The 12,796-nt window shown below is 43.7% G+C and overlaps 1 protein-coding gene and 1 long non-coding RNA gene across 3 annotated transcripts in view; one reads left to right on the top strand and one right to left on the bottom strand.

Annotated features, from left to right (window-relative positions):
• Nucleotides 1-1,448: 1,448 nt before the first annotated feature.
• On the bottom strand, nt 1,449-2,159 carry LOC122984451. The gene is made up of 2 exons (XR_006403899.1): nt 1,992-2,159; nt 1,449-1,785 (listed from the first exon to the last, which is right to left on the bottom strand). It is a non-coding gene; the product is annotated as an uncharacterized LOC122984451 (long non-coding RNA).
• Nucleotides 2,160-4,193: 2,034 nt separating this feature from the next.
• Nucleotides 4,194-12,796, top strand: part of LOC122984014 (TCDD-inducible poly(ADP-ribose) polymerase) — a 22,805-nt gene continuing 14,202 nt past the window's right edge. Inside the window, exons 1-2 of one of the 2 annotated variants that reach the window (XM_044354254.1) lie at nt 4,194-4,560; nt 5,645-6,706. In XM_044354254.1, the coding sequence (XP_044210189.1) occupies nt 5,670-6,706 (1,037 nt within the window). In that variant the 5' untranslated portion in view covers nt 4,194-4,560; nt 5,645-5,669. Of the gene's footprint in view, nt 4,561-4,668; nt 5,193-5,644; nt 6,707-12,796 lie in introns of those variants that run through there. The other variant, XM_044354255.1, reaches the window with a different exon arrangement.

The raw sequence follows: 12,796 nt of genomic DNA, 5'->3' as shown, positions 1-12,796 counted from the left end.
TTGCATAAAATGATAATTCTTACCAGGCCAGACACTGTTACATAAGATGCAAGAATCCCTGAATTGTTTCAGTTATAATCTGACATACAGCTACAAAGCAACTGAGTTTGCATTTTGTGCTTAGACACCAGCCCTTTCCAGAAATCCACTCTGTAGAAACTAGAGACTGTTGGTTGAGCAGGCTTGTCTGCAAACAATGAAACTGACGCCGGAAGGCAGTGCAGCACAGCAGGTTCCTAAAAAACTACTTCTGGTAAAACAAGGAGTAGAGGGAAGCTGAGTCAACGCACAGCCAGTAAACATTACACTCCCTTATGGAAATGTGACAAATCAGTTACACAGGACAGTATCAGTTTCCTATTTACCTTAAGAAACCAATAAAACTTAGTATGAGAAATGACTCACTTTTTTGATATCAAGGTTTCATGTTTAATAATAGATGATAATACATTTAGTTTGTTCTGCACTTTTCATAGTGAAACTCAAAGTGCTACAGTATTAATAACATAGAGGAAACAATATAAAGAAAATAGTAATAAGAGTTAAGATGAAAAAGCCTTCCTGAATAGAAAGGTTTTTAGGCCTTTTTTAAAAGAGTCTAGGGTCTGTGCTGCCCTCAGATAGTTAAGAAGGCTGGTCCACAGTGCAGTGCAGCAGAAGGCTCGACCTCCCATGGTGCAGAGCTTAGTACTGAGTAAGCTGCTGGAAGATCTGAGGGTGTGGCTGGAGGTTTGTGGTATGATCAGTTCCTGTAGGTAGGGAGGCGCATGTCCATTGATGGATTTGTATGCGAGTAGTAGCAGGACTTTGTAGTCAATCCTGAAGGAGACAGGGAGCCAGTGCAGTGAAAACAGAATTAGTGTTATATGTTCGTGTTTTCGCACTCTCATCAGGATCCCGGCAGCACTGTTCTGAACATACTGGAGCTTCTGGATGCTCCTGCCAGGGATCCTTGTGAAGAGCACATTGCAATAGTCCAGTCTTAAGGAGATAAAGGCATGGACATGTTTCATTGCATCTGACAGGGTAAGAGAAGGGCAGAGTTTAGAAATGTTTTTGAGATGGTAGAAAGCATAGATGTCTTACATGGTCATCAAAAGTCAGTTGAGGGTCAAACCTAACACCCAGATTAGTGACAAGGAAAGGGGGATGACCTGGCCGTCAAAGGTGAGACGACGTATGAGGGAATGATTGAATCTGGTGTGGATTGCCAATAAGGAGAGCTTTATTATACTGCTTTTTAACTGTAGGAAATTTGTGCTCACCCAGACCTTTATCTCCTCAAGTCAGGTGCTGAGGCTTGACATGGCTGTAGGGCTTGGGGCAGTTTTGATGTACAGCTGGGCATCATCAGCATAGCAATTAACAGCAATAAACAGCCTCATAATGGTCACAGTTATGCAGAGAAGTGGACCCAAATGCAGAAGCAACAGGTAGACAACAGGAACTGAAGAAAATAAGTGTTTATTTGCCAGAATCTGGTTACTGGCAGATGAAGACAAAAACAGAACTGGCTCACTTGAAACACGATGAGCAAAAATGAAGAGTAAAAAACAGTTGCAAACACCGGGATACATTGACCACGAACAGACAAAGAACTCAAAGAACAGACAGGGGCAAGTTGCCTGGGGGCAGTACAAGGGCGGAGCAGGAGACCCCAGGCGGGCACCCTGGCAGCTGAACAGGAGTGGAGCAAGAGACCTCAGGCAGGCAGAATGGGGGCAGTGCTGAAGGACATAACAGATCCAGAGGGCGACCAGGATGCAGGACCGAAGGCCAGTATCGCTGCAGAGGGCGACAAGGGGACAGGACGGATGGGCAAAGTCACTTGGGAGGGCGACCAGAAATGCAGGGCCGCTCAGTAGGACAACCAGACATGCGGAACCACCCTGGAGGTCGTCAATGAAGGCTCTGGTTACTGGCAAACAAAGACAAAAAACAGAACTGGCTGATTTGAAACACGAGGAGCAAAAAACAATGACTGCAAATACCGGGATACATGGACCAGGACCACAAACTCTCAAAGAACTCAAAGAACAGACAGGTATAAATCCACAAGGAACTAATCACAGAACAAGACATAGCTGAGTGGGGCAGGCATCGTAATAAAGAGGGAAACACAAGGATTGATTAACAATAAAGACAATGAGGGTGTGGCAGGCAACAAATAGGGCAAGGCTAACAAGACTAAACACAGAACAGGTGTGCAAGGGAAAACAGCCTGAGCAGGACTACAGCAACACATGAGGAACACAAGAGGTTACAAACTGGCAGGAATAAACCCAAAGCAAGGCAGAGATGAAGCTAAAGAAAACCCTGGACTCAGAGGAAAAAAACAATACCCAGCTCAAGCACTGCACAAAGAAACACAAATGGCAAATGCAGTTATCACAAACAACTTGTAAACCAGAGCACATACAAAACACACACAGAGCAACACCAAAAACACAAGAAGTCCAGAAACACAGAGTCCATGACTCATAACCCTGAGCAGAGCTGTTTCAGTGCTGTGTACTGAATGAAAACCTGCCTGAAAATTTTCAAATAGGTGTGTTTAAGGTGGTCCTGAAGCTCAGACGAAACCACCTTCTCCAACACTCTGGACAGGAAAGGGAGGTTGAAGATGTAAGTTATTGTTGTTCTTGTAAATTTTAATTATATTAAATTTCAATAAAGAACTTCTGGGTCCAGGGTGGGCTTCATGAGGAGGGGGTGTTTAGTCTCATGTGAAAAAAATCTGAGATGATAAAATGTGGTTTCACTGGCAAAAGATCTCATGCTTAAAACAGATTATTACACAAGATATTTTAAGTGGTGGGGAGCAAATTAGTACAATGAGTATTTTGTGCTATTTTATACCTCCACTTCCATACATTTCAGAGACAAAGTTTGTACTTTTTAGTCCACTAGATTTCATCTGACGTCTATAGTTACTTTGTACGTTAATATTTTCCATACAAAACAAATGAATTTACAAAATATGATACATCACTAGTAGTGATATACTATAAGTACATAAAGCAGCTCAGATTAGCTCCACCATGACAAACTACAAAATGTAAATACTAATTGCCCCTTTCTACTAAGACACACTTTGTAAAGAGTTGCAACTAATGGTTTTATTAATATTTATGAAATAATCTGTTAAAGCATAACAGACTAATCACAAACCATTAATAGGAACAAGTTTTGCAATGCCAGTTTGTAAAAAGAATATATATAATTTGGTGGTTGTATACTTGATTGTAAGAGGCCGATCCATGCAGTAATTTTACTATGAGTCCAGATTACCAAACAGGTGAAGAGGACAAGAAGTGCCTCAAGGCCACAGACCCCCAGGGGTCCCAAAAACCCAGTTTCACTGCATATCAGTTTGTTTTGGTAGTATGATTAATTGCAAATTTGTTCAGAAATGTGCACCAATAAAGTACACAACTATGGTAGGTCTCACATTGGCTATAACTCAGTCTTGTGGCTCTGTCTTGTAAAGGGGTCCTGTGTCAAAATCTAGTTTTAAGACTTTATTTTGCCTGTGTTCACATGATACATATTCCCGAATAAAGTAGTTTTTTTTTTTATCAAACTGCATCATTTAATTGTTTCGGGCTTTGTGATTTATATGATTTCTTCCTTCTCTCCTGTCAACTGTGTATCTGTTGATCTGGGCAGTGAGCTGCTGCATACAAGTAGTATTGAATTGAACTGAATCAAACTCATTGACACACAGAAAACCTGGGCCTAGGTCCAGCAGTATTAGTTCACCATAGGAATGGTTGTTTTTGGGGAAGCCTATTAATGTGCACTGATGAGAACTCAGAGGGCATATACGCATATTGCTAAGGGTGGGTCATCAGGACCCTGACAATTTTATTTTTTAATCTGTGGCCCCTAAGCAAGCTCATCTAGGCATGTCCATAAGCACATTTTACTGATACTTATGTACTTTTACTGACATTTTACCTCAGTAAAAGTTCAAAATACATCTTCCTCGATGATATTTGTGTGTTTTGATGCTTGTATGCTGTAATGCCATGAGCTGTTCTCAAGTCTTATCCGTCCAGTTTTCCTTTTAATACGTCCGGAGCACAGTATAAAGGCCTCTGAGCCCCCCTCCCTCTACACACACCCTCATGCAGCTTCTTCCGACCACCACCAGACGACTCTCTCTCCCTCTCTCTCCCTCTCTGTCTCTGGAGCTAAGCCCCGCCTCTGACCAGGTTACGGGGCGGGGCTATGGCTGTGCGGAGCCCGGAGGCAGGCAAAGCGTCTCTCGCTACAGCTGTGCTCCGCTTTTGTCGGACTACCGCTCCTGTTCTTGCGCTTTTCTACCCGGCAGAAAGGACACAAAGAGAGGGGACAGACAGCATGAAATAAAGACAGAGCATGAGAGCGGCGGGGCCGGCAGAGGGACACGAGCAACCTAACCGGACTACAGTCTCGTCCAGACACGGATACTATTAAACTCCAGACTGGATACGGAGCTCCGCAGATGTGCGCACCGGATTTTACCCACCAAAAAGAGTCGAGACCGGGGGGAGAGGGGCGGACTTTATCGCGCAGGTAGGGTTTTTTTTTTGTCGTCTCGGTGTTAAGAGAAAGTGGGTATTTGTCCCTCCTGAGTCGACTAGGGAAGAAAGCTACGCTAGTATCCTACAAATCGCCCAGCCAGCCTGTGCTGCAGTGTTTGCTACATTGTTTGCTGTTCAGCAAAGCTCCGGGTCTGCTGTAGAAATGTTTGTTAACGAAGGGAAAGCTGCTGTAGCGACGTGCTGAATTAAAGCTCCGGGGTGCTCCGTTTATCTTTTGTCGCTGCTCCGCCGCAGTGGCTTGTAGGCTCTATGTGTGTGTGTGTGTGTATGTGTGTATGTGTGTGTGTGTGTGTGTGTCGACTGTAGCCTACGTGCAAACTTGCTCGGGCAGCGATGTGTAAGCGGCACGTAGACTGCAGGGGCCGTGTATCGGACTCCCGTGATCAAAATATATAGTCCCGAGAGAGAGAGAGGGGTTTTGTTACAGTGCTGATTTTATCGCTCCTGCTTTGGAGACGCAGCTGTAATTGCAGGCATGACGTTAGTAAGAGACTAAAAGACGGCCGAGTAAAAGCAAAAGAAACAGCCCAATTATATAATCCTCATTTTTATATGATTAATGAAGCTGGTGACTGTGTGCTCAAGTTCCCTCAGCAGGATTAGGTAATATATTTTCCGCTCCAGTTGCTGGCTGCGATAGGCTGGAGCTTTTTTTCCCCTCTCCTGCTTAAAACGAGAATCACTATAACAAGCTGTAATATTCCTATAGGGGCTTTTAATGTGTCTGTGCTCAACAGTGAGTAGCAGATCATCATGGTGGCTGTTACTGTAATACCCCTGTCATATCTGCAGGGTCATTAAGGGACCAGACCAGTCTAGTTTTTGTCGCAGGGGTTAAACAGGTTTCGTTTCAGCAAACAGAGGGCGAGGGTTTTCCTTTCCAGGAAAGGAAAGACGAGTTTTCACTGTTATGTTTTTTTAATGACTAAATAGCTCGTCCAAGCAACCTATTAATCATCGCTTCATGCGCCAGGATGACTTCACCTCAGATTATAGGATTATAGGTGTTATCTTTGATGACTACCTCTTTCTCTCTCCTTCTCTCTTTCTCTCAGGACTGTCGGGGTTTAAGAGGGGACCATGGATAAAACTTTGCACATTCTCCAGAAATCCGCAGACGGTGTGCCGACTGGGATCTCCCTGGATGTGAGCTTGAATATGGACGAAGGGGAAGATTTCACGGAACAGCAGATCGTGGGACTCCCGGACAAAATACCTCTGGTGAAACCTTATTTTAAAAAGAAGCAGAGGAAATTGGACGCCAAATGCCTCCACCGCGCCCTAGAGGACCCTATACTGACCACTTTGCTGAGCACGGATACGCTGGTCTCCGGGGATGGAGTGTTTGTTCCCCGGAACCAGCCGGGTCGGACTCCGGGAAACCTGTGCGCAGCAGCCGTGGTGAAACAGAACTGCATTGGCCAGGTGTGTCTGAAAGACCCGGCAGCTGCTGGCGATGCCACAGCTGGGACTGGAGTTCCGGGGTTGATGACCCGGGACGGTGATGTGGAAATAGCTGATACTACTGCGGAGCTGGAGGAGACAGAGCGGCGAGGGGAGAGACCCAAGATCACCGATCCTACCCCCGACAGCCGCTGCTTTCAGCTGAAACCTGGCCTCAGGGCGGCCGGGAGTACAGTAACAATAACGCCCGCCAGCAGGGATATACCTCCCATAGTTGCACCCCAGGCTCCTCACCAGGAGGGGGCCATCAAAAGCAATGACCTCTTAACCTCTGGGGCAAAAAGCCTTCCAGTTAAAGACTGCACTGGCGTCCAGGCCCCCCATTCCCTCCTCCTGCAGGCCCCTCAGCCCGACAAAGGAGTGCTATTTCAGGATAAAAGCGAAGAGGCCTCCCTGGACCTGGTTTTTGAGCTCCTCACCCAGCTTCAGTATCACACACACCAGTCAGACTCAGTGGACATTTGTGTGGATTTCCTCCAGGGGCAGTGCGCTTATGGCAACGACTGCGCCCACCACCACACCGTTCTGCCTTACCACTGGCAGATCCGCAGGAGCAGTGGTCAGACGTGGCAGAGCATAGCAGATGAATCCCAGGAACAGCTGGAGAGACTGTACTGCAACCCGGACAATGAGCAAGTCAGGCTCAAGTTTCAGTAAGTATCCCACCAACCGTAGTGTTTAACCTGCAGGCTACATCATTATATTCTGGGGATACTACATGCCCTCTGGTTAGATACAGGATCCTACTGCGGAGAGAAGCAGCACCCAGAGTGTTTCTGCATTTCTGTTTTGGATCTGTGCTTCTGGGTCAATTCACTTTCAGTTCAATCAATTTAAAATAGGAAATGAAACCACAATTCACACACTTGTCAGTTTCCAGCCATAAATTTACTGACTCATAGGCCTTAAATTTTTCCTCACATCCTCTCACTGGATCGATACAGTGCTGGAAAACATTGCAGCCACACCAGTACACCGAAGTGTTGTAAGTACTGCTGAAAAGGCTACTGTGTGGTAAATTGATAGGTACCTGTGACATGGCAACAATAGTACAGTAAGCTGATAGGCTGCTCGTGAATGATAAGCTACTTCTGGTTTGGTGTGTGTTGGAAACAGTAGACGTCGGGTCTGAGCTTCCTCTTCAGTTTCACCGGTGCTGACAAACTGAAAGCTTTGACACTGCAGCTGCTCCGTACATGTGTGGCTGATAGACTGCGGCCAAGCGAGTGTGCCTGTATGACTGTTAACGTCCCTTAATACCATAAACGTGTTTTATTTATGTGTGAAAGTGCATATCCGTGCTGTTGATCCCCCGTCTATGCGTGTGTGTGTTTAGCCTTCACATGTCTTCCAGTCAATGTGTACACAATTTGTATCTCTTTATTTGAACTATCATATCAGCTATCGTGCCCTTGTGTAGGTATGGCACTCCGTCTCCCTATCCTGATATCGCTTATCTATTTCCTGTATTTCCCTGCTCCCAAAACTCAGCCCTTTGATTGGCCTGAGCTCCGTCCAAACCAGACTTTACAGCACTTGGCAGAAAGCTGTGAACTTCCATGACCCTCAGTTGCCTTGTGCGGTCACTGACACAGACGCACTTGGCAGCTTCTCTCCCTCCCTTGGTCATAGACATGCACACAATTGTGTATACACACACACACACACACACACGCTGCTTGGCACGCAGATGCTCACACGAATCGGTTGCACAGAGAAGCTCAGTGGTTCGCAGTGCTCACACGCACGCCTTTTAGCAGACAGAGATAAACCTCTCTTTCACTCTCTCACACACCCACATAGATACACACACACATGCGAGCACTTGGCAAGCCCCAGTGGGGTGACATAAAGGAGCATGCACGGTTTCCTGTCAAGCTGTACTTGTGTGTATGCAGAGTCACGCACGGGAACTGACATACAACAAACACACGGACATTGACCTTATTCTAAATAAGGCAGTATTTTAGAAGAAGCTGGTTACACACTTTGTTTTTAATTGATTATTCCATTAATATTCACTTTTTCTAATAACGAAAGATGTCCCCTCCGCAGTGGTCTACGTTACAAAGCCAGAGTTTCTCGTCACTCTTCAGCCCCAACATGCAACATGAATGAATGTATGCAACATGGCATATGATGTATCATATGCCATGTTGCTACATTCATGAAAATCTTGCTACGTCTTTTTTTTATCACTATTTCTGTAACATTTAGAGCTGCAATTAACAATTATTGTCATTATCCAGTAATCTGCTGAATTCTCAATTAATCGTTTGAATGTCAGAAAGAACCCAGTTTCCTGGAGCCAAAGGCCTTCAGATGTTTTGTGTTTGTCTGATCAAAAGTCCAAAACACAAAGATATTCAGTTTACTGTCATGTATGACGAAGAAAAGCATTGAATCATCACATCTGAGAAGCTGAAAACATTTTTTCTTACAAATGGCTAAAACAATGACTCTAATATCAAAACAGCTGCCAATTAATTTCCTGTCGATCAACTAATCAGTTAATGATGATGGTTTTCATCAACTACTGATCTGCTGATTATGTTCTTAATTGTTTGGTCTATAATCTTGTCCACCATCACACTTTCTTAAAGCCCAATGTGACGTCTTTATATAGCTTGTTTTGTTCAACCAACAGTCTTTTCAATTTACTATCAGATAAGTTAAAGAAAAGCAGTAAATCCTCACAATGGAGATGCTAGAACTAGACAACAAATTACACAGAGTTAACAATGATCACAATGGTTGCAGATCCATCTGTTGATCGATTAATCAACTCGTTTTTTCAGTTCTAGTAATGTTTGCAGAAAGAAACTGTTGAGCAGTTTAGGTGTTTAACATTTCCCAAAATCAGCAAACACAAAGCAGATGTTCACTGTTTGATTAAGGCGTGGACATGTCTTAAGGTCATGTTAAGGTCATCAGAAAATTTAAGCAATTCCTTAGTGACATTATTGCCTGAACGGGGTTAGAAGTGCATTCAGTGTCGTCACAGCCAGTGATGCAGCTATACCATTATACATCAATCTGTCAGCCACACCCGACCAAATCATCCAGACCATCATGATTTACTGAAACCTCTGAGTGTCCATGTGTGTTTGTCTTTGTTTATGTCTGTGTGGACAGTACACACACACACACACACACACACACACACACACACACAAACCTCAGTGCGTATGTGTGTGTGTGTACAAAGATTTGTATGTGTCGAAGTAGTTGACTCATGTTTTCAACTGAAATTCATGCATGCATATTGCTCCACAAACAGGATACGCACCTGGTGATGTCAGCCCAAATTCTTCAGAGGCTTTTTGAGCTTGTTTCACTCTCATACAGTCAGACAGGACCATCTGGCTCGCTCAGCAGAAGCTGCAGCAGAAACTAGAAACGCCAGAACATTGAAGATATAGGTGTTGTCATCAGAGCTGCAATGAGTAGTCAATTAATCAATTAGTTGTCAACTATTTAAATTAATCACCAACTATTTTGATAATTACTTAATCATTTTGAGTTTTATTTTTTTTATCTATACAAGCTGTAAGTAACAGGATGTTTATTTATGATATTTTATAAGTTGAATCAGACATTAGTTTTGATGTTATTTCATTAGAAGTCCTATGACACTCTTTTGTCAAGTTACTTTACAAGATAATCACTGAATCTGAAGAAAGAGTTTAAGTACAACTGTCAGTATCTTTGGTTGAAAGTAGGACTGCAACTAATGATTATTTTCATTATCGATTAAACTGATTATTTTCTCAGTTCATCAATTAGTTGTTTGAGCTAGAAAATGTCAGAAAACGGTTAAAAACTGTTTCTCAAAGCCCAAGCTGACATCCTCAAATGTCTGAAAGATATTCAGTTTACTGTCATAGACAACTAAAGAAATCAGAAAATATTCACATTTGAGAAGCTGCAATCAGAGAATTGGGACATTTTTTTGAAATGACTTCAAATGGTTATCAAATTAGTTAGCGATTAATCACTGCAGCTCTAGACAAAAGCATCTGCCTAATGAATGTAATGTAATGTTCTGAATCTTCACTAGTTTTCACAGTCCTACGCTATTGTAGATATTGTCAACCCATTTATGATTTCACTTGTGTAGGAGTGGAGGCCTTTAACCAACAACAATTCAATTCTACTAATGTCTATTCATTATTCTAACCTGTCCTGTTGCCTCTTCCAGAGGGAACTCCTACATTTTTCAAACACCAGAGATGTACAACTGTAGCGAAGGTTTTTCTAACCCCGACCCTGAAACAAGTTTGACTGTTTGAGAACGGTAGAGTGAAAACTTAACACTGATGTAAAACATTTTCATTCCTGAAACTCATGACCTCTCCGACAAAAAAACACTCCCAGGTTCATGCATAGGTTTTCAAGTTTTGCTTGTTTATCTGCTGCAAGTAAACACCGGCTAATTCCTGGTTTCGAAAAAGTGGTTTATTGTGTCATTGCCCTCTTCCGATCCAGTGTTTATTTACAGCACAGGTCGGGGCTGGAAATGGGTGGGTGAGCTGTCTGTGGTGGATGTGAATATTATTAAATAGTTTGTTTCGGTGACATGTTGACGCTGGGTAAACTCTGCTGAAGGCTGATCTTCACTGGACAAAGTCAGCGTTCACAGTCTTCTGGTTATTCAGCTCTCAGTTCAGTCATTTACCCGGAGCTTTGTGCTGTGCTGGGTGTGTGTGAGAGCTCTTTTGATACTTTTCTTTGGAAACGCAATCCAGCCTGTCTTTTCATGCACACAAGCACACACGCACACACACACACACACACACACACACACAGGGCGAAGGCATCACCGTGGTTACCACAGCCAAATGATAACATTGTTAGTGATCTAAAGAGCAGCAGATGACTTAACAAGCTCCACTGTCGGTATGGCAACACAGGCCTGTTTTGCCCTCTGCCGTGTTGTGCAGAGCGGGACAGAAAAGAAGACGTACGAGCATTTTTGTGCATCTGATTATGTGCTGTACAGCCTGATGTACTGTTACGTGTGTGTGAGAGTGTGTGTGTGTGTTCTGTGCCAAGCTGTTCCCATGTGTGTGTATGATCCACAGCACAGGTTAATCCCATCCATATGATAAGCAGGAATGGAAGTCTGGCTAATCCTCCTTAGACATGAACTCAGCAGTAAGGAGGAATGTCACAGTCATCGCTTCTAAAAGTTATACTGTGATAATCCTCAGCTGTACGGTTGTTTATTAACAGATTTATGCTGTGCTGTAGCGTGAGTGTGTGTTTGTGTGTGTGTGTGAGATAGAGAGAGAGAGAGAGAGGGAGGGGGGAAGGGAGAAAATAACATCTGCAGTTTTATTTGTCTTTGTCTGATTTGAAGAGTATTACGTGATGTTTGTTATTTACAGGAAAACAGGAATTCTCAACCAAATATCTCACAATTAGACCCATTTCCTGTAATATCTGCCTGGAAAAACATCTTGCTGATTTTTTACTTAACCGCACTGAGTTTCCATATGTGTGTGTGTGTGTGTGTTCGTGTGTTTGCGAGAGATCGAGCTAGAGAGAGACTCTTTTGTCTGCCATGTAATAAAAGCCTTGCTTGTCATTAACTGACATAAAGAGACACCGAGCACCAAGGGCAGAGCGACCTGACACCAAGGTGTGTACGTGTGTGTTTTGCTTGTTTGCGAATGCCTGTGTGTTTATATCGCAGGGGTGGGGGGGTGGAGGGTGGAGGGGGGGGGGGGATTCCACGTTACCTCATTGTGTGTTTTTGTGTCACGAATCAAGGAAAATGAAGGATGGTTGTGACTGCGAGCTGCTCGTCTCGCGTGTGGTGACTGCGATAAGAGGCGGTTTCAGATAGTGTGTCAGAATGAATGTGTCCACTCTTCGTGCTCGTGTTTGTGTGTGTGTGTGTGACGTGTCATGCCATGATTCAGTGGGGTGAGGTCTGGGTCGCTCTGCTCTCTTATTACTCAGAGTCTGCCTTTATCCCTGCATCCCCTTTTTCCCTTCTCCACCTCTTACTCCTTTTTTTTTTTCTCTCTCACTGGATCTTTCATCCTCTTTTTTTTTTTTTTTTTTGACGTTCCCCTGACTCACCCCTCTTTCACTCCCTTTTGTATCTCTTTTTCATCTCTCAATTGTCCCTTAAGGGCCTAACGAGGTGTGGAAATGTGTGTGTGTGTGTTCCTAGTGAGTCCTGTTTTTGCTCTTTGTATCTTGCAATATCCTCCTTCCCTCCTTCTCTATCAGCTCTCCCCTTTTATTATGTTATGATATATGTTATTTTTCACGTCAGACTCATTTATTCTCCCATCCTGCCCCTCGTTTCTCTCACGTTTTGTACCTTTGGCACATTTTAGATCTTCAAAGTGAAGGTTAAAGCACTGAGGGAGAGGACACCCTGAACTTTGAGCTTAATGATCTGCTGTAGTGGAAGACAGACACACGCTCTCACAGGAACGATCCAGGACATACAGGAGACATGAGTGTACTCCTTTTTTTTCCTCCACTCTTCTGCGTGTGCGTGTTTTGACAGCCATCAAAATCTAATGAAACACATTTAAATAGATAACAGGAGCAGTTATAATATGAGGAAATAACACCGACTCATGACATCAAGGTGTGTGTGTATGTGTGTGTGTGGTGAGAGAGAGAGAGAGAGAGAAGCCTTCGTCAGCAGATTTGCTTGACTGACTTATCTAGGCGTGACTGGATGAAGTTTGCGTGTGTGTACATGAATCTGTCGAAAG

This window comes from Thunnus albacares, chromosome 6, assembly GCF_914725855.1.
Source record: "Thunnus albacares chromosome 6, fThuAlb1.1, whole genome shotgun sequence".
Taxonomy (NCBI): Eukaryota; Metazoa; Chordata; class Actinopteri; order Scombriformes; family Scombridae; genus Thunnus; species Thunnus albacares.
Note: the sequence above shows the minus strand (reverse complement) of the source record. Positions and strands in the feature narration are given on the sequence as shown.